Source organism: Perognathus longimembris, chromosome 16 (genome assembly GCF_023159225.1).
Source record: "Perognathus longimembris pacificus isolate PPM17 chromosome 16, ASM2315922v1, whole genome shotgun sequence".
NCBI lineage: Eukaryota > Metazoa > Chordata > Mammalia > Rodentia > Heteromyidae > Perognathus > Perognathus longimembris.
Window position 1 is genome coordinate 14,806,124 of NC_063176.1, and position 19,413 is coordinate 14,825,536.

Below are 19,413 nucleotides of genomic sequence, written 5' to 3' on the forward strand. Positions count from 1 at the left end.
TTACCCTACAAACAGCTCACAGGCCACTTCTTAAGTAAGAAACTGAGAGGAGCTGGTCTTCTGACTAAACATAAGGGCAACTGTATCAAAAGAGTTATATTGATAACATTTTCTCAAATTCATCACTGCTTCTAAGAAACACAAAAATGTGACTAAAATAAAACTTTAAAAAGGAGAATACCAAAATCAAGAGACAAGGAATAAAAAGACTAACCATTGCAATAGCGATACTTATAAAACCAATTGGTATAAACCAACTCTACAACTCACGGGGGGGGGGAGGGGACTGGAGAGAGGGGAGGTGGGGGAAATATGAGGGAGGAGGTAACAAGTTGGATAAGAAATGTACTTCCCTTACATATGAAATTGTAACCCCTCTGTACTTGACTTTGACAATGAAGAAAAAAACAGAAAATAGCAGTATCAACCACTAAAGAAATTATCTAAGACAGTTTTGCCCTTGTTTTTTTGTACTTTCTCTGTTTCTTTTATTAGAATTACATTTAATAAAGACTTGTTTGTATCAAGTAGAAGCAATCCTAAAGGAATATATATTGAATCATATGTAAATATGTTTGGGGAAGCCAAATATTGATATTTTACTAAAGAATATTTTAATTATTAAAACAGACTAGAAGAGAATCAAGTCCTAGTTTGTGTTACTGACATCATATATGATAAAAATGCTATTCAAACTCTTCTTCAAATGCTGAAGGATTTTTAAAAAATTTCACCCTGATTAGTATTTCTCAGCTGTTCTGGATTTTGTAAACATTTATAATAAACACCATATATGTGGCTTTGAGTTAAATAGAACTACTTCCTACCTGTGTGGCTTATATTGTATTGTAATGGTTTTAACTTACATTTGTGGAAAATACTCCATGGTGGTCTATTTTCAAGACAAAGTCTCTGGCCCTGAGAAAAAAGTTGCTTAGTCAGTGACTGAACAGCTTGCTGGTGTGAGAGTCAGAAAGTCCATGCACTTGGAAGTTCCCGAGCTAAGCAGAGTAGGCAAATCGAACATCAGAACCGGGATGCAACTAGAAGGGGAAAGGGTGGACCACAAGAAAATGAGGAAGTAAAACTTGCACATGCCAGTAAGTGCCAGGAGAGCCCTCCCCCCACAAGAGAACAAAGCAGGAGTGTTGGTGGAGATTAGACCCTCTTCTGTCATTCAGCTAACCACCAGACATAAATACATATATTAAAATTACCCAATAGAAAGTAATGAAACTTCTGGGAAGACTGTATGTCCCATAATGCTTAACCATTTAGGAATGTGGAAGGGATTTGCCCATTAGGGAATAAATTGCGCATTCTAACTCCAGGATGTGCCTGTCCATTAGACATCCAGTTGCGCAAGGCCGCAATAAAATCGGTTTTGCAGACTGCTTGTCTCCAAGTACGTATATCCAAGTGTTCTTTTCCTGGATAGACACTTGATCTTATGCTCTCCAAAATTCTACTCATCATCCTCTCTCAATCTACTACTCACAGTTCATTCCTTCTCAAGAGTGTCTGTTTTTTCATTTGCTAAGGTGTTTTTTTTTTGTCAACAACACCAATATTCTTCAATCACCTAATCAATAAATGTGACAGAAATCTTAGATCCTCAATCAGGCTACCCAAGCCTTGAGAATCCATCTCTTATTCGTTGGCCTGTCCATTTCTACTGAGGTGTGTCCTGTGGAAACACCCCCCCCCCCCAGTCCTCACTTGAATCATCTAAACTAAAAAGTGAACAGATAGTCTTCCAGGAGAATGAGTTTATTCTGAATGTCCATCATGAGATAAATATGAGGGGATATATCTAAGGCCACAGAGGGAGAGAAAGATATTTAAAGGTAAATGAAAAGTGTTAAGTTGCGTAGATCCTTGGCTATAGGGATCAGTACCAGGATGGGACCAGCTCAAGGCTTAGCGAGCAAGCAGGCTGTCAGTAGATCATATCACTGAAGTTTTTGTTGTTTTTGGTTTGTTTTCCAATCCTGGGCCTTGAACTCTGGGCCTAGGCTCTGTCCCTGGGCTTCTTTCCTCAGAGATAGTGCTTTACCACTTGAGTGCCAGTGCTACTTCTGGCTTTTTCTGAGTAGCTTATTGGAGATAGGAGTCTCGTGGACTTTCTTTCCCTGGCTGCTTTCTAACCAGGATCCTCAGATCTCAGCCTCCTGAGTAGCTAGGATTACAGGTATGAACCACCAGCATCCAGCTGAAGGTTTAGAATTTTTTCTGTATGAATTTATGGTATTTGTGTAATGCTGTGGTTTAACTGTCTTTGTGACAGTTTTTCCCCTCCCACATGTTTATGTAAAATCCTTAAAACTTTAGTGTTATTTACTAGGGCTAGACATCAGTTTACTGCATTTTGACTCTGACAACTTTCATCACTAACTAAACTCCATGGCCCTTAACCCAGTATTCTCAATGTAGATCAGGATTCAGATGATCCCGAAGTATCATATCCTGATTAGGTACTTAATCATCTAGGTGATCCTAGGTTATTGTAATCCATATTCTCCAAAGATTACACATTTTAATGTACTGGTATAAATTATTCAAGGCAGTCAGAGGCTTTCCAATACCCTATAAGCTGGTATGCAACTTCTTTTGATGAGCTGCATGGAGAAGGCCCCTCTACCTTCACATCCTGGGATTGTTTGATGCTCCAGCGAATAGATTACTTCCCTCAGAGCAGGGAATGTCCCGCCTCCCACTCTTGAATCCTAATGAGAATCAGCAGAATGTTGTTCTTAGTAGGTGCTCCAGGGCCTCAGGGTGAATTCTGACTTAGCCTTGCAGTAATTTTTTTTAGTGTTCTCCCCATATAGATTAGCAGAAGCAGAATTTGCTGATAGCAAAAAAAGGACCTCCATCCACCATGTTATTTGACTCGGTGTTTTCAGCTTAACACTGTGGACACTCTACATGTGGGCATGTGTATATACACACACACACACACACACACACACACGTGAAGCAGATTAAGACAATAAGACAATCATATTCATCCCTTCATGGGTGTGAGGCTTTTGTTCAAGGAGGGCATGCATACAGAAATATGTATAGGCTTAATCTTTTGGGTAAAATGGCATAATATTTACATATGGCTGTATTTACACATATTTTATACTATTATTTTGTTGGGCTTTGGCTTAGTTTTTTTAAGAGCTACACTAAAAAAAAAAAGGAGCTACACTATTTGCACTCTCCATCTAGTCTGTTAGACTTCAGTTAATTCATTTGTAACTCCTTGCTTGTCACCCACTGTACATACTTGTAGATTCAAGTGACAATGTGTTAAATTCATAGCTATTGACATTGGGTCTATTATACATGCAGTTAAGAGACAAACAAGATCATATCATACTTTATATATTTAAATTGAGACCAAAGAATAGTCCATTTCTTCAAAAACTTATTATCTGCTAGTCTAGTCAAAGGTGATATGCATTCTAGATCTTACCAATAACATTATATATGGCCTCCAAATTGAAAATATAAGTGAGAAACTCTGGCCATGCTGGAAAGAGAAAACTAAAACTCAGGCCTGATCTCAACTCCTCCCCCAATACTTTTGTATCTGGAATAAACATGATTGCTAGTTAGTCTATCTTTGCACTATTTTGGAGACAATTCTCTTCTTGTGGGCACTGTTACCCTTTTTGTCACCACGTGGTTTTGAACTCAAGATCTTGTTTATGCTAGCCAAATGTTCTACCATATAAGCCACAACCTAGCCTTTTGGCCTAGTTTTTCAGATAGGGTCTCACTTTTGCCCAGGGCCAGCACTCAATTGTGATTCTCTCACCTAAATGTGCCACCATGCCTGACTTATTCAAGATGAGGTCTTCCTTTATTTGTCTTTCTTTTCTCTTAAAATTTTTTTGTACCAGGTTCAAGGACTTGAACAGTGGCTCTTGAGATTTTACTTGACATTTTCATTCAAGACCAGCACTCAATGCTACTTGAGCCACACCTCTACTTCCAGCTTTTTGCTGGTTAATTGTAGATGAGAGTCTCAACTAGGGCTGGCTTTGAACTGCAATCTTCAGATATCATCTTTCTGACTAGCTAGCATAATTGCTTTATGCCACAGGCTTCACCTTGAAATGGTTTCTTTCTAAAATTTGCCACCCATCCTTCTTATCTCTGCCTGCCAGGTAACTGGAATTACAGGAATAACACACACACACACACACACACACACACACACACACACACGAATTTCTAATAGAAAACATGTACAATGTTACAATTAACTTACTTCTCATCTTGATGTTTAATTTTATATGATCACCAACTGATGTTAACAACACCAATTTTTTCGGAGTTGAATCAAAATAACACAGGTCTGAACTATATATATAAATACATCACATTAAGAATTTTTAGATGTTTATGAGAATTTAGAAAATAAAAAAGACGGAAAAATCAATATTGTTCAAAGAATTTTCAAAAGTTTAGTCTGATTCTTCACTGCTGAAGTAGGAGCTGTCACAGTACTCAGCTGTGTAGGTGAATTTGTGGATAATTGGGTTCATCTTCGGTATCCAGTGTCGAGGAACCAGGTATGTGGAAAGGTTAAATAAATCCACAAACACTTTGTACCTGTCACTGAAAGACATATAGATGAAGATGTGTTAGATCTGCTTACATAAAATGTCTAAACTTTTGTTCCCCAATCCCAGATAGTTTAATAAATATTTGATATTCAAAACTATACTATGCATCAGGGGCTGGGAATATGGCCTAGTGGCAAGAGTGCTTGCCTTGTATACATGAAGCCCTGGGTTCAATTCCCTAGTGCCACATATATAGAAAATGGCCAGAAGTGGCGCTGTGGCTCAAATGGCAGAGTGCTAGCCTTGAGCAAAAAAAAGCCAGGGACAGTGCTCAGGCCCTGAGTCCAAGCCCCAGGACTGGCAAAAAAAAAAAACCTATACTATGCATTCAAAATTGTATTATCTGCTATGAATAGCACACACATATATAACATATTTGTATGTATGTGTATATATATATATGTATATATGTATTGTCTATAGTTATACATATATACATAATATGGATACATATATTATTCTCTATGTTATGTAGCATTATTATTAAGATTGCTAGTTATTCATTCATAACTAAAGCTCATCTTACATGCTCCATGCTTTTATTTTCAATATAGCATTGTGAATTTGGAGCATCAAGCTTACTCAGTTTGTTTGCCTTGAGCCTTGTCTACAGCCAATCTCTTTGCTGCTTAATTGGAAAGGAGTCTTGTGGACTTTTCTGCCCAGGCTGGTTTTGAGCTATGATCTTAGCCACCTGAGTAGCTAGAATTGCACTATTACCTGGCTACGTTCATACTTTCTAAGATGCATTGTGTTAGGCTGGGTGCAATAGCTCATGCCTCTACTCAGGAGGCTGAGATCTGAAGATCATTAGTTTGAAGCCAGTCTGGGAAAGAAAGTCTGAGACTCTTATCTCCAAATAATTACTTAAAATAATGCCAGAAGTGAAGCTGTGGCTCAAGTGGTAAAGTCTTAGCACTAAGTGAAAACCTAAAGGACAGAGAGCACCAAGGCCCAGAGTTCAAAGCCCAGGACTCATACACCACACACACACACACACACACACACACACACACACACACACACATACACACACACTCACCACGCACACACACATACACACACGATAGTATTGCACTTGGTTGAGGTAGATCATGGAGCTAATGATTAAAACTTAGCACCCTTATTATCCTGCCATTTTCATAATGCTAATGGTGTATTCTTATTTTCACCAGATGGTGGGCAAACTATGAAAGGAGTTCATAGCTGTTCATTGGAGAATATTTCCCAACTGCAAACTAGCTACCATATAACTATGATGAAGGGACAAACTAATACATTGAAATACCATCTTTGATTAACTATAAATGTTTAAGAGGAGTTTTTACACTAGTGTTACTTTCTGTTTGTAAGTCACCTATTTCAATCTGTAGTACTTTTTCAGCTGATTTCGCTTTACAGAGGAAGAACATTTGCTTGAAGTCAAATAAATCTGGGCCTTAATTCTGTTTTAATCACAAAACCAACACACGGGCTCTTTGACATAGGGTTTGAACATCTGAGTTCCATTTTCTACCTCTGTAAATGAAAAACTCCAATTCCTCTCTCTAGTTGGCCTTTGTGAAGACAAGATACTTTTCTTTCTTTTTGGCAGTCCTGGGGCTTGAACTCAGAGCTTGAGCATTATCCTTGGTTTCTTTATGCTCAAGGCTAGCGCTCTGCCACTTGAGCCACAGCGCCACTTCTACCTTTTTGTATATATGTGGTGCTGAGGAATCGAGCCCAGGGCTTCAGGTATGTGAGGCAAGCACTCTACTACTAAGCCAGATTCCCCGCCCTGTAAAGACAAGATAAACACACACAGGAAATGCTGCCTGTGATGTTTGTATTTATTTAGTACAGTCATTGATTGCTTGGTAGATAGAGAACTTATTATCATGGAAAGTTAAAATATGTAACAATAACAATTCCAACCTGTGCATTTTATATGCCATCCAATCTGGTAGTAAGATTAAGTACAGGGACAGCTAAGGAATTTGGCAGACTAAATATGAATATTTAACTCATCATTGACGATTCTTCTTTTCCAAGGAGCCATGTGCCCCAGTTTTCACATGTATCCATCTACCTATAATCTTGGGAATGCTAAATAAAATAAGAATGTCCACGCTCTGGAATCTCCTTGAGCGTGTCTTAAGTCTGCAGTAAATGTTGACTTTGGGCCTTAAAAAAACACTATAAAAACAAACAGTACAAGAAAAGTATCCAATGCCCAACGTATGATACTGTAACCTCTCTGTACGTCAGTTTGATAATAAATATTTGAGAAAAAAAAAAGAAAAAAAAACACTATAAAGAATTCTCTTTTGATAGTTGAAACAGTTGAAAGTAGTTTTATAATATTAAATAGGCACATGAAATAAGACAATGTTTTAGCTGTGTTCTTGATCTGGCAAAGATGACGTTAGTACAACTTACGATGGTTGCAGGCTACTGAAAACCTAAGCTGAAACAAGTCTACAAAGACAGTTATTGCTTTCAGGTCCCTTCGCATCACACAAGCAAAATGCTGAAGTTCCACCATGGAGGACTGTCTATGACTGGCTCCAAAGGATCAGCAGGAGCGGTGCTATCTAACTGCTCGTGCACTTTTATCAGTTCAAATGTGCAGAAACAGACTTGGTGATCGCCACCCCAGTGAGGAGGAGAACTCCCCTCTTACCTCACGGTCGAGCGCAAGTAGTAGTAGCCTGAGGAGCCTCCTGTACCGGCTTTGCTGCCCAGCATCCTGTGCACCATACACACATGGTTATCTAGGCAAACACACGCATTTACTACATGGAGATTTGATGCCATTAGTTCCACACTATTCTAAAAACAAGGGTTTGGTAATGATGATTGCTTCTGATAAAAGGCTGACACCTTATCACTTCGCCAGATGGAAGGCTCATCTGTGAGCACCAGATGGGAACAGCAGGTTGCCTGGCACCCCACATCGTGTGGGCTCCCTCCAGCACTGCATTGAGTCTGTGAGCTCAGCAAGGGCAGGATGGTCACTTAATGACTTCTCCTGGACCCTTGCCAGGTTGGCATTTGGGAGACCAGTCCTCCAATGAAGAAAAAAAGAGAGACTGTAAAACTGTACTTTAAAATGCCTTGGTATTAAATGAACACATTTCGAATATATAATAAAAACCCTTCCTTTAACTTAAAGCTCATTTTCCTTCTGGTCCCAAATGGATTTAACTATTCTCAGGAGTCCTCAAAGGTGTTGAAGTAAAGGAAGAGGCGTGTGGGAGACGGAGTGTGGAGGCACAGGACGACTTACATCTCCATTTGGTCATGAGTGTGTCCATGTCCATAAGAGAGGTCAGCAACTGGAAAGGGACCTGGAATCGAGGTTCTTCCCTAAAGAAAAGCGTGAGCAGATACGTCTTCAGGAGAATCAGTGAATTGGGAAGAATATGAGTTTTAGAATTAGCCCTGGAATGAAATGTTCATTTGGCCACGTGGGAGCAGCGACAAGCTTGGATTCTTCTCAGTTTGTATTTCTTTACCTCAAAAATTCAAATAATACTTCCCAGAACTTGTGAGATATCTGTGTGGTTCTATAGGATATACAGGATATAACTAACCAAAGTTACTCCAAACAGGTTCTTAAAAGGATGATATATACTATTCCAAATCAAAACAAATGGAAAAGCTTCTAGATTAAACACACACACGCACACACACATACAACTATTTTTTTACTTTTTCTATTTTCCCAATTTTTCCTTAAGTTTTTCAATCTTCTCATTGCTTAATTTACTCAGGATAACTTAGCTTTAGTGGTATATATTTTAAGTACAGGAGGAACCAAGTCAAATATTTGGTTTCTATTGATACTCTGAAGAACCAGATTTGAAGGGTTTTAAAAAGTTCTTTTTTTTTTTTTTTTTTTTTTTAGAAAAACAACATCCTGTAAAAGTAGGTACTTGAGTAGGTGCTTGAGTCTTTTCTGCTCCTGGTGAAGGGCTCAGTGGTGTGAGCTCCCATCCCAAATGTCCTCCACCCCCATGAGGCAGGAGGAAGCGAACACTCCAGGGCCAGTGCACATTTCAGAGAGGGGAGGCAATTTTACTTGAACTTCATAACATAGATGGGGAGACATTATCTATGAGGAACCCTGCAATTCAAATGACAGAATACACTGCATGATGGAGTTTCTAAGAATCAGTGAGCTTCAGCCTATTAGGGCCCACACTACGTTGTAAGACTTAATAAAAAGGATTTTGACTAATCTGTGTGTGCACATCCATATAATCTGCTAAAAGAATAGAGTTACACTGTTGAAAAATGTTCAACCATCTTTTCTATTTTCTTAAATATTTAAATACTGTATTACATTTGATTTCAATATATAAGTAGCACACTTGGCATGTTATTTATATCTGATTCTAAGTTTGAACTGGCATCCTTGTATTCTGGTGAGTTTTACCTGTAAAAGTAAATCATCAGTGCTCCCTGCAGTGCTCTGTACGACAATCGTCTTTCACCTGCAAGACAAACAGCAAGATCTAAGCTCATGGGTAAGGTAGAGCAGCCAAATTAATTTGCTATCTCCTTAAAAATTATCAAGGAGATAATTTTTAAATATTTACACGGTGGGTATCGTTTTAGAAAACAATCTACCACATGAACCACACCATCACTTCCTAGTTTGTGAGTGGTTAATTGGAGATAAGAGTCTGATGAGGACATTGCTGCCAACGCTGACTTCAACCTGTGATCCTCAGGTCTCAGCCTCCTGAGGAGCTAAGATTTCAGGTATGAACCTCCAGAGCCTGGCCTTACATTCATTTTTTAAAATTCCTTAGTGTATGCGAGTGTAAGCACCCACACAAAAACATAACACACACATTATGGAGGATAGATAGATGAACTTTGTAATCCTTAAAACCTCCAGTGAGTGGTAGAGGGCATGAATTTGATCAAAGTAGAGCATGTACACGTGTGGAAATACCACAATAAACCCCTTTGTGCAATTAATATGCATTAACTTTGTTGTTCTTGTTGTTTAATTTATTTTTATTGTAAAGGCGATGATGTAAAGAGGGACTACAGCTGCATAGGCCAAGTGATGTGTACATTTCTTTTTGAACAGTGCCATCTCAACCTCTAAATAACATGTTAGGAAAATCTGATTATTTGGGGCTGGGGATATAGCCTAGTGGCAAGAGTGCCTGCCTCGGATACACAAGGCCCTAGGTTCGATTCCCCAGCACCACATATACAGAAAACGGCCAGAAGCGGAGCTGTGGCTCAAGTGGCAGAGGGCTAGCCTTGAGCGGGAAGAAGCCAGGGACAGTGCTCAGACCCTGAGTCCAAGGCCCAGGACTGGCCAAAAAAAAAAAAAAAAAAATCTGATTATTTAAAAATATATATATCTTCTATTAAAAGTAATTTTCTCTAGTTCACTTAAAATTTGCTTTCGTGGCCTTAAACTGCACAGAGATTAAATTCAATCGTGTGTGTGCTAGTAGAAAGCATTTCTCTGAACAGCAGGAAAATAAGGCTTGCCAATCATCACCAAAGATTTTGGAAACCTCACTGAAGTTAACAAATTTGAAGCTTATAGAACAAAAGTCATGCTAAGCTCATGTTTTGCCACATCTTGGACTTGTTACTTCTATCTTGCCTATTTCTCAAAAGTTTTAAGGCATATTATTTCTAAATCAAAGTGAACATAAGTCAAAATAGAGAGAAGATTTAAGTAATAAAGATCCTAATTATACTTGTTTATTGGTTTCAGGAAGTGATATCTCAATGTGAGTTGTATCGAAAGTCTACATAGAGGCATTTCCTGATCTCCTTAGGCAAGACTTCCTCCATTAAAACCTTCAGCCTCAAGGTTGTGCCTTCCTCCTCTTACCACTAACACAAGGTCCCCAATTGCAATGACTTCCTTTCCTCTCCTCAGTTAGGCTGGGAGCATGTTGAAAACCTCTAGTATTGCAAATGCAATTCTGTCTACACAGAAAGTTGAGATTTGGGAAAAGAGTTGAGGTCTGAGGATGAAACTGCAAAACTAACCCTGGAGATAAATCTGCGAGACTTTTATATTCAATCAACCACCAAAAACCTGGAGGGGAAGATGTGTCTCAGATGGTAGAGAGCTAGCTGTTAGCAAAATAGTCAAACGAGTTTAAGCCCTAGTTCTGTCACACACACACACACACACACACACACACACACACACACACACAAGAGCATGCAACAACAACAAAAATCCGCATTCCATTTACCCTTGTATCCCTGGCATGTAGCATCTCATAGGGAGGATTTTGCTTGTGTCTTAAATACAGTGGACATAGAGACATGTTCACAGAGGATTTATAGAGATGACATCCACCCAGTTCTTATTTCATCAAGTAAAATAGTAATTCTTATGTTATTCTTCCCATTTAGGTTTGATAGTATTATACAATTATATGGTTATACTCATATATTACATATGATACACCTATATTCCAGGGAAAGCATCTTTAGGAAAAAAAATTATATCTACCTTTACTAAGAAGATGGTCATGGTGTTTCTCGTCAAATAAGGACAGCAATACCTCTTTCTGCTTCTGAAATTCAGCCATCTGTTCCTCTTTGTCTTCAGATTCTTCTTTAGCCTTGAAGAAAAACATTTCGTGAAAATTCCCGAGCCAGAGAACAGATTCCTATTTTAGAATGCCTTACATAGGAGAAATATAGTCTCTGTTTGCTTAGAGTATGTACCTGGAATATTTATTGTTTAATATTACAATTGAGAAAATATTCCTTATGAGAAAAATCTTTGATGCACTGATTCTAGCCTTTCATTTCAATTGAAATAATTTGAAATTTTCAAATATTCTCATAAAAATTGTGTGAGTGGCTCACCCCTGTAATCTGAGCCACTCAGTAGACTGAGATCTGAGGATCATGGTTCTAAGCCGTGGTCAGGAAAGTCCATAAGACTCTTTTCTCCAGTTAACCACCTAAAAAGCCAGAAGTGAAGTTGTGGCTCAAGTAGTAGAGCAATAGCCTTGAGCAGAAAACCTCAGGAACAGAACCCAGAGCCTAAATTCAAGCCCCAGGACTGTCACCAAAAGAATAAAATAAAATAAAATTGTGAGAGATCAACTAAGGCAAATGAAAGAGGGGAAACAATATTGCCAATGTTGAGATAAATTGATTTTATCTTTTATTTAGTGAGATAATTTTAAATATCAATTGTTTAACACAGAAATAAATTCAACTGAGAGAATGTTGAAGATTCTTAGAAGAAACTACATAGTCTATTGAAATTCTGAACCAAAGCATTATTTAGCCAGGTGAACATCATCACTAATCTGTTTCTCCAGTGTTACTGGTGGGTGAAATAGATATCTGAGAACTACTTGAAAGCTAAATGTGGTCAGATTTGGTGACTGCTCAAAGAAGTGGTTGAAGAAAGTGAGAGCAAGACCTAATTCTGGGTTGCTAGACCATGGAAGACATAAAGGAGAAAATCATCCTTAACTCTGAAAGGAGGTCAGTGTGAGAGGCAGCAGGGAAAGTTTCTGCTCAGTTTTACTCATCTGTTTTAAGGAAGTACCAACTAGAATGCGAAGTGTGTAATCTGAAAATGAAGCAAATATTCAAGTCGGAGGTAAATGTTTGAGAATTACTGATGAGTAAGTACAGATAATGAAAAACACAGGACAGAAAGGCTTGAGTCAGTACATATGAAAGCTCTATTGTTCATTGGTCTGAGAGAGAAAGAAGTAAAGTAGTAAACAGAAGCAACCCATTGGATGCAGTTTACTAAAATCTCAGGGAAAATATGCTTAAGGAAGAAATATTGAGTGCTACCAAGAGAACAAATAAAATTAGGACTAAAAATGACTATTAGATTAAGCCATATGGATACTATTTGTGAGAGAGATGAGGCAGGGAAATTGGAGTGGATTTAAGGTGAGATGTAGCTTTTTTTCCTGAATGCTTTACAAGCATTTAATGCTCTTAAAAGACATTTAAGATGGACATCCTCATTTGCCATTTTACCTCATTTACCAATGTTAAAAGTGAAGCAAGGACAAGTTAAGTAATTTGTTTATGGTCACAGAGTTCCACAAGGGAAGTGAAGTTTGAGCCCATGCCCTGTGGCTGGAAAGTGCAGCATTAAGAATCATTAAGCATTACCCAATTCAGTTTTTCTCAAGTAAATGATTCTTTGAAGAACCATAGTGAAGAGAGAAGGAAACACCTGTGACTTAGGGAAAATGAGAACTCAATAGCATTATTTATACAATAACAACTTAGTGTTGTATACATTCAATAAAAAGGACCAAACTGATGTGTTAAAGCAAAAGAAATTTATGTGGCTTAAATAATATATTTGATTGAGCTGGGAATTAGTGACTCACACATAATCCTAGCTACTCAGGAGATTAAGATCTGAGCATCAAGATTCCAAGCCAGCCTGGACAGACAAATCTGAGGGACTCATCACTATTAACTAACAAGTCTGAGGGACAATTGTCACAACTGACTAGTGAAAAGAAGAAAGTGAAGCTGTGGCTCAAGTGTTAGAGCATAAGCCTTAAACAACAACAACAACAAAAGTGAGATCGCCATTACTGAGTTCAAGCCCCAGGATTGTCATTCTATTACTATTAATAAATTCATAATAACTCATGACATTATAAATACCTGAATTTGTATGAATTCCTCTTCCAGACCATTGATGATGTTCTTTTCAAACTTTCCCCAAAAGTTAAATCCATGAGGCTCTAAACCAGGTGTTCTTTCCAGCCATGCCTTAAGCAAGAATCATTTTTTTAGATAAAATACATGGAAAAGTTCAAACCATATAAAATATACTATTGTTATTTTTAGAAAATTGAAGAAAAAGTTTTCCTAAATTCAAAAATCTTGAAATTGATTTAATATTTTTACTTTAGTTTATTTAATTTATGAAATAGAAATTGATGTGTTTCAATTTCCTCGTCTTTTTTTTTTTTTTTTTTTTGACCTGGCCTGGGGCTTGGACTCAGGGCCTGAGCACTATCCCTGAGCTTCTTTTTGCTCAAGGCTAGCACTCCACCACTTGAGCCACAGTGCCACTTCTGGCTTTTTCTATGTATGTGGTGCTGAGGAATCGAACCTAGAGCTTCATGTATACGAGGTAAGCACTCTACCATTAGGCTATATTTCCAGCCCAATTTCCAAATCTTTAGGTAGTCATTATTAATAATATTTACTCTTTATTTCTTAAAAAGTACATGATTATAAGAGTCCCAGTTGGATTCGAGGTGGGAAGCTGTGCATAGCTACAAAAACACTGTTTTAATAATGTTCTTTTTCTCAAAAAATATTTTAGAAGCTAAGAAAAATATCAAGATATAAAATAACATCTCTTTTCATTTCATTATGCAATTTATTTTAAGATTATCCAATATTTAGAAGGAAAACTAAGTTCATACAGATCTGCCTGCATACATATTGATACTGGTATAAGCTGTAATTCATTTTAAAATTAGCTTTGTAATGTTTACCCTAGCATAATAAACAACTATAAAATAACATTTAAACTACAATAACCTAAGTTTATATTCATAACACTCAGAGACTGAAGAATATAGTATAACTCGCTGAAATAAACATTTAATTTGCATGTATAAAGGCTTTGTGAATGATGTACAAACAAAATACTCATTTCATAACTTACTAACAATAGAACTAGTAATCCTTGGAGACTACTTATAGATCCTAGAGAAATTGAGTATGGAAGGAAAGAATCCTAAAGTATTATAAAGAATTCTAAAGAAATTTGACTTAATTGAGGAATATATCAAAGGAAAATGTTTCAAATCAATTTTTTTCTGAATACATATTTATCAAATATATTTTATAGAAATAAAATTGAATACTTAATCACAGGAAGAGAATGGCTAAATGAACATTGCTTAGTTGAAATGTTAAAAATTGTATAAGTGGCATAATGAAATTTTTAAATATTAACATACAATCAATTACAGAAAATATCAAATGCTCTATATTTTTAATATGTTACAAGTTGAAAATACAAGATATGTATTTTCATAATTTTTTTCTCTCTTTATTAACTAGGAATGTATAACCCAACTCTTATATGAGATTTAAATTTTGGATCTAGCAGAAGCTAAATTAATAGCAGGTATCAAGTTTATTTGAAAAAAAAAACAGCAGGGCATGTACCTCCACGAGCTGCAGAAGGGTTTTCTCCTGCTCGGATATCAGTAGCAGTTTATCATCTTCTCCCTTGAAGTTATCACGATAATGCCTTCTGTTGTAAGGGACTCTGGAGCTCTGAAGAACACCAATCTTGTTTTCCAGTAGTCGGAATTGTAAACTCTGGAAGCCTGATGCAGGAGATAAATACTCTCTTTACGAGAAAGTAGAGGAAGGGAGAGGGAAGAAGAGAAATGAAGAGATGGGTTAGTATTGCCAATGCTTCTTCTCCCGTGAGGGCTGTCAGTATACCACAGAGAACAGACACACACAGCCTACTCCAACTCTATATGTGACTCCATCCTTACTGCAACTTAAGAGAACCATGAAAGGCTTAAGCATCATTATTGATGCCAAGCAATTTGAAGCTCCTCCTTGTGAAATCCCTAATGTATACATGTGTGCACATATGTATGTATATAATCCATAATTGTAAATATGAAGCTATGTATTATTATATTAATTTGCCATAAGTATACTTTGAACAAATGTATACACTTGTCCACATGTGTGTTAGGATACATATGTATGTATGGTAATTTTTTCTAAGGAAAAAATGACCATTGGGCAATTGTTTTTACCTCACAATATTAGAAGACTGCATGCAAATATTTTTATACTTCCAATACGTTACACTCTGGGATATGATCGATTATCTCACTACCTAGTATCTTTATAAACATCAGTGAGAGAATTTCTAAAAACATGATGCAGCTAATGCCAAATCCACAATCAAAAGACGGGCTTCAAACTTCAATCCTTACATCTCCTCCTAACTACTAGTTAGGATTACAGGCATGAGCCACCAGTACCCAGCTGTTCATACTATTTTTTATGTCAAAGCATCTCATGAAGTGCTGGTAACCTGCCATATACTTTCTGATTGAAGACCTCAACATCCTGTGTCAGTAGGCCAGAGTCCTATGTCCCATGCCTTATACAGTCTCCTGTTACCCACGTGAACAAGAAGACAAGCCCCACCGCACTTTCCTGGCCACAGGTGCTCACCTGAAGTCATTGAAGTCCAAGGCTGTCATGGTTTCCAGCACAGAGAACTGCTGCACCAGGAGCTTAAGGATCACGACGATTCGGTGCATGCGAGTCACCACCTTGAGCATGTTCCTTTCATCCCTGACCTGGTGGGCAGGGGAGGAAAAGTACTGAGTACCCAATACAGATTCTGACAGGATAAGATGTCTTACACTTTAAAAGGGAATTTCAGAGCAAAATTTTCTGTAAGTGCATGCCGGGCTAAGAGCTGTGGACAAAGAATGTTTGCCGGATCAGAATAGTAGGGAATAATTAGCACAGGTTTAGGCTAGTCACAGCAGAGGATCACAAGAGCCCAATAGCTATACCCTTATGAACACATAAAATGATGCTAAGTGAAATGAACTCCATGTTATGGAAACAACTGTTATATCACTGTTGTAATTACTTTCAACATGCCGTGTGAAACCGTAGCCTCTATTGTTGATGATCCTCTTGTATCCCCTTCCTGTGGTGGTACCTGCACTATCACTGTATCTTATCTGAGTGCACTGCAAACCGTGTATACTGGTATTAATTAGAACTAGGAAAGTGAATACCAAAATTGAGAGACACAGGGTAAAAAAGACAAACGATTACAAAAGCAATACTTGCAAAACTGTTTGGTGTAAATCAACTGAACAACTCATGGGAGGAGAGGTAAAAGGGGAGGGTGGAGGGGGGAATGGGGAGGAGTTAACAAACAGTACAAGAAATGGATCCAATGCCTAACCGTATGAAACTGTAACCTCTCTGTAAATCAGTTTGACAATAAAAAATTAAAATAAAATTAGAAAATTAGATGAACACAAGATAGATGTAAGTTCTAGAACATCACTCCTGCTGATTTCAAAACCAGTTTTTCAGTTTTGCTTCAGAGGAGAAAGGTCAACGTCCCATACAACTTTTAGGATTAAGCAAGACCTGGATAAATCGACCCTTCGACACTGCCATTGGCAAGCTTTGGAACTGCGCTGACACACATTAGCATGCGCATGTGGATATCTGGGCACCCTTCCACGACCCCAGGAAGCAGAACGGACCAGAAGACACATATTTGTTGAGGGGCTTGGGAAGAAGAAGACAAATGGAAATGGGAAGGCTCAGACGGAACTCTTTGTCATCATCTTCTTAGGCTCTGCTCTGCCTTCCTCTCTTCTTTTCTTTTCTATACTCCCCCTTTCCTTTCACTTGTTCTCCTCTTCCTTTTCTGTCTCTGGATTCACTCCTCTTTCTTTCTCATCTCACCCATTACTCTTCTAATCTCCACACAGCCACTACTCATTAGAAGTGCAGTTGTGTTACCTAAAGGGCCTCTCTGCAGCCTTATTTTAGAGAAAAATATTGAGTTCTACACAAATAGCTTGAAAATGAAAGAAGTCTCACAGCAAAGGCAGTGGGAAAATATAACTAAATGATCTGTTTAACACTTATTTTAATATTAGTTATTAATATTATTTTAATATTAGTTATTTCAATAGTTGATATTCAAATGTTTATGTTCATATTTTCTATTCCACGCCCCCCAAGCATGTTGTCAGTATTATAGTGTAATAACTTACATGGCCATTCAGGAAGATTTCTCGCACAGAATCTAACTCCCAGAGGATTTGTTTGAACCAGAGTTCATAAGCTGTAATAGAAAACCATTGTCAATTAGGTGCCTCTTTGGCCATAATTATATGAGAAATGTTTAACACACTGAATTTAAAAATTGAATATAAATTTTAAATCCACAAACAGAAAACAGATGCTCATTTTATGGCACACCTAAATGCTAGTATTACAATACCCTCCACCTGTCCAACGTGTGAGTGTACCAGGCCTTCACCTACATGATTACATTTGTTATTATTGTTCCCCTGATTCCAATGAGCAAACTTAGAGTAGGGCACACACCCCATTCACTTCCTGTGTGGGAGCTATTGGTATGTGCACAATAGCAGTAGTATTAAGCTTCAAGTATAAATAGAGAAATTAATAATCACTAGCCTAAATGCAAGATTACAAGCTTTTATGATTGAACATTTGGAGCTCAATTACTTAAAATACAGTAGATATTTGTTGTGGTTGTGGTTGTTTATTATAAAAACAAAACCCTAGCAACTCAGCGGCCAGGACAAATGACCCCACTTTGGCCAGATGTGGTAAAATAATAATGGCAAAGCTTCTAATTACCCTCATGGTTTATTCCCAAGAAAACCTTTACTGAAGTGGATTCAACATTATGTAGTACGTTTTCTTTTAGAATATCCATTTTTATACTATGGCTATTTGTTTAAGTATGAATTCTGTCACAGCATTTCTGCTGAAGGATTTGTGAAATTGTTTTTGCTTTTCACAGGGGATATCAAATGGTAAATCTGACATTAAAGGTTATAAAACTGCATTGATGCTATTGAAGGGGAAAGCTTTTACTGGTTAGATAAATTAACTTACAAGTGGAAGCTTAAGTATAACACATTTTGACTCCTTTATTAGATTATTTTGGCAAGCAAAATGTGTTCTTCATATCTGTATTATTTTCCCTTTCTACCAACAGTTTAACCTCGAGAAACAGGATTTGGTCATATATATCTATATTTGTTGCTTGAATATCAAGCAGAGTATTGGCTTAATGTAAACCCTGAGTTATTTTATGAAAAACATTAAATCGTCAACATAAGAATGAGATGAGCACAGGAAGCAAGGAGACTTAGCTCTTTCTGGTGTAGCCTATTTGATTCTATTTTGTAGATTATAGGCTATGGTTTTATGATAATTAAGATGATCTAATTACAATTTTAAATTATATTTAAAGAGGTTTTAGAGAGATCTAATTTTCATATTTGGGCCAAAAGAAAATCAAATATCTCTTGGTATACGTATCTCTTTTTCAGGTTTAACCTTATGTCACTAGTCTCATGGCTACTACTATGATAGAAGAATGGAAGGAAAATGTCCTCATTAAATAATGATACTGACTGTTAAAAGATTACTATTGGCTATATTCTGAGCTAAGTGCTTAATTCACACAACCTCATTTTATCCTCATGGGAAGTCTATTAAAAAGAAAGAGAAAAATTTATCCTCATTTTACAATGGTAAAAATGGGATTCTAAAGAGATTTTGAATACTCTGGTTTCTCTTCAGGTCATATAAATCTTTCACCTTTTACTAAACAGATTTTGAGTTCCTAGTGTGTCCGAGGCCACAATTCCTCTTCTATCAGTTTGCTTTTGTATCAGCCTACAACAAAAATGTAAACATAACACAGAAGTGTCATGTAAATTCGAATGACTTCCATCTTTAGTTACTTCCTGAGGAGTTTGCCATGTTCAGCAATCAGTGATGCAAGAAATCATTAGGAGAAAAGACACAAAGAATTGGAAGGGGTGGAGAATGTGTTTAGCCATGGAGGATGGATCAGTGATTGGGTCAAACTTGTGACACATGACAATCCTATTACACTGACAACTAAAGAAACAGTGTTCTTCCTATTGGGGAAGAGGGGGGGAGTCCCAGGTACACATTTATAAAACGTGTGCTCAGGAACCTCCAAATTCCTGTATTA

At 37.3% G+C, this 19,413-nt stretch overlaps 1 protein-coding gene across 1 annotated transcript in view; it reads right to left on the minus strand.

Moving 5' to 3' along the window:
• Positions 1-4,245: 4,245 nt before the first annotated feature.
• The window catches only part of Tdo2 (tryptophan 2,3-dioxygenase), a 33,386-nt gene continuing 18,218 nt past the window's right edge, over positions 4,246-19,413 (minus strand). The window contains exons 5-13 of the mRNA XM_048364103.1: positions 17,423-17,493; positions 15,840-15,967; positions 14,799-14,985; positions 13,272-13,379; positions 11,116-11,227; positions 9,046-9,103; positions 7,894-7,973; positions 7,288-7,378; positions 4,246-4,617 (exon numbers count right to left, since the gene is read on the minus strand). Of these exons, the coding sequence (XP_048220060.1) occupies positions 4,464-4,617; positions 7,288-7,378; positions 7,894-7,973; positions 9,046-9,103; positions 11,116-11,227; positions 13,272-13,379; positions 14,799-14,985; positions 15,840-15,967; positions 17,423-17,493 (989 nt within the window). The 3' untranslated portion in view covers positions 4,246-4,463. The remainder of the gene's footprint in view (positions 4,618-7,287; positions 7,379-7,893; positions 7,974-9,045; positions 9,104-11,115; positions 11,228-13,271; positions 13,380-14,798; positions 14,986-15,839; positions 15,968-17,422; positions 17,494-19,413) is intronic.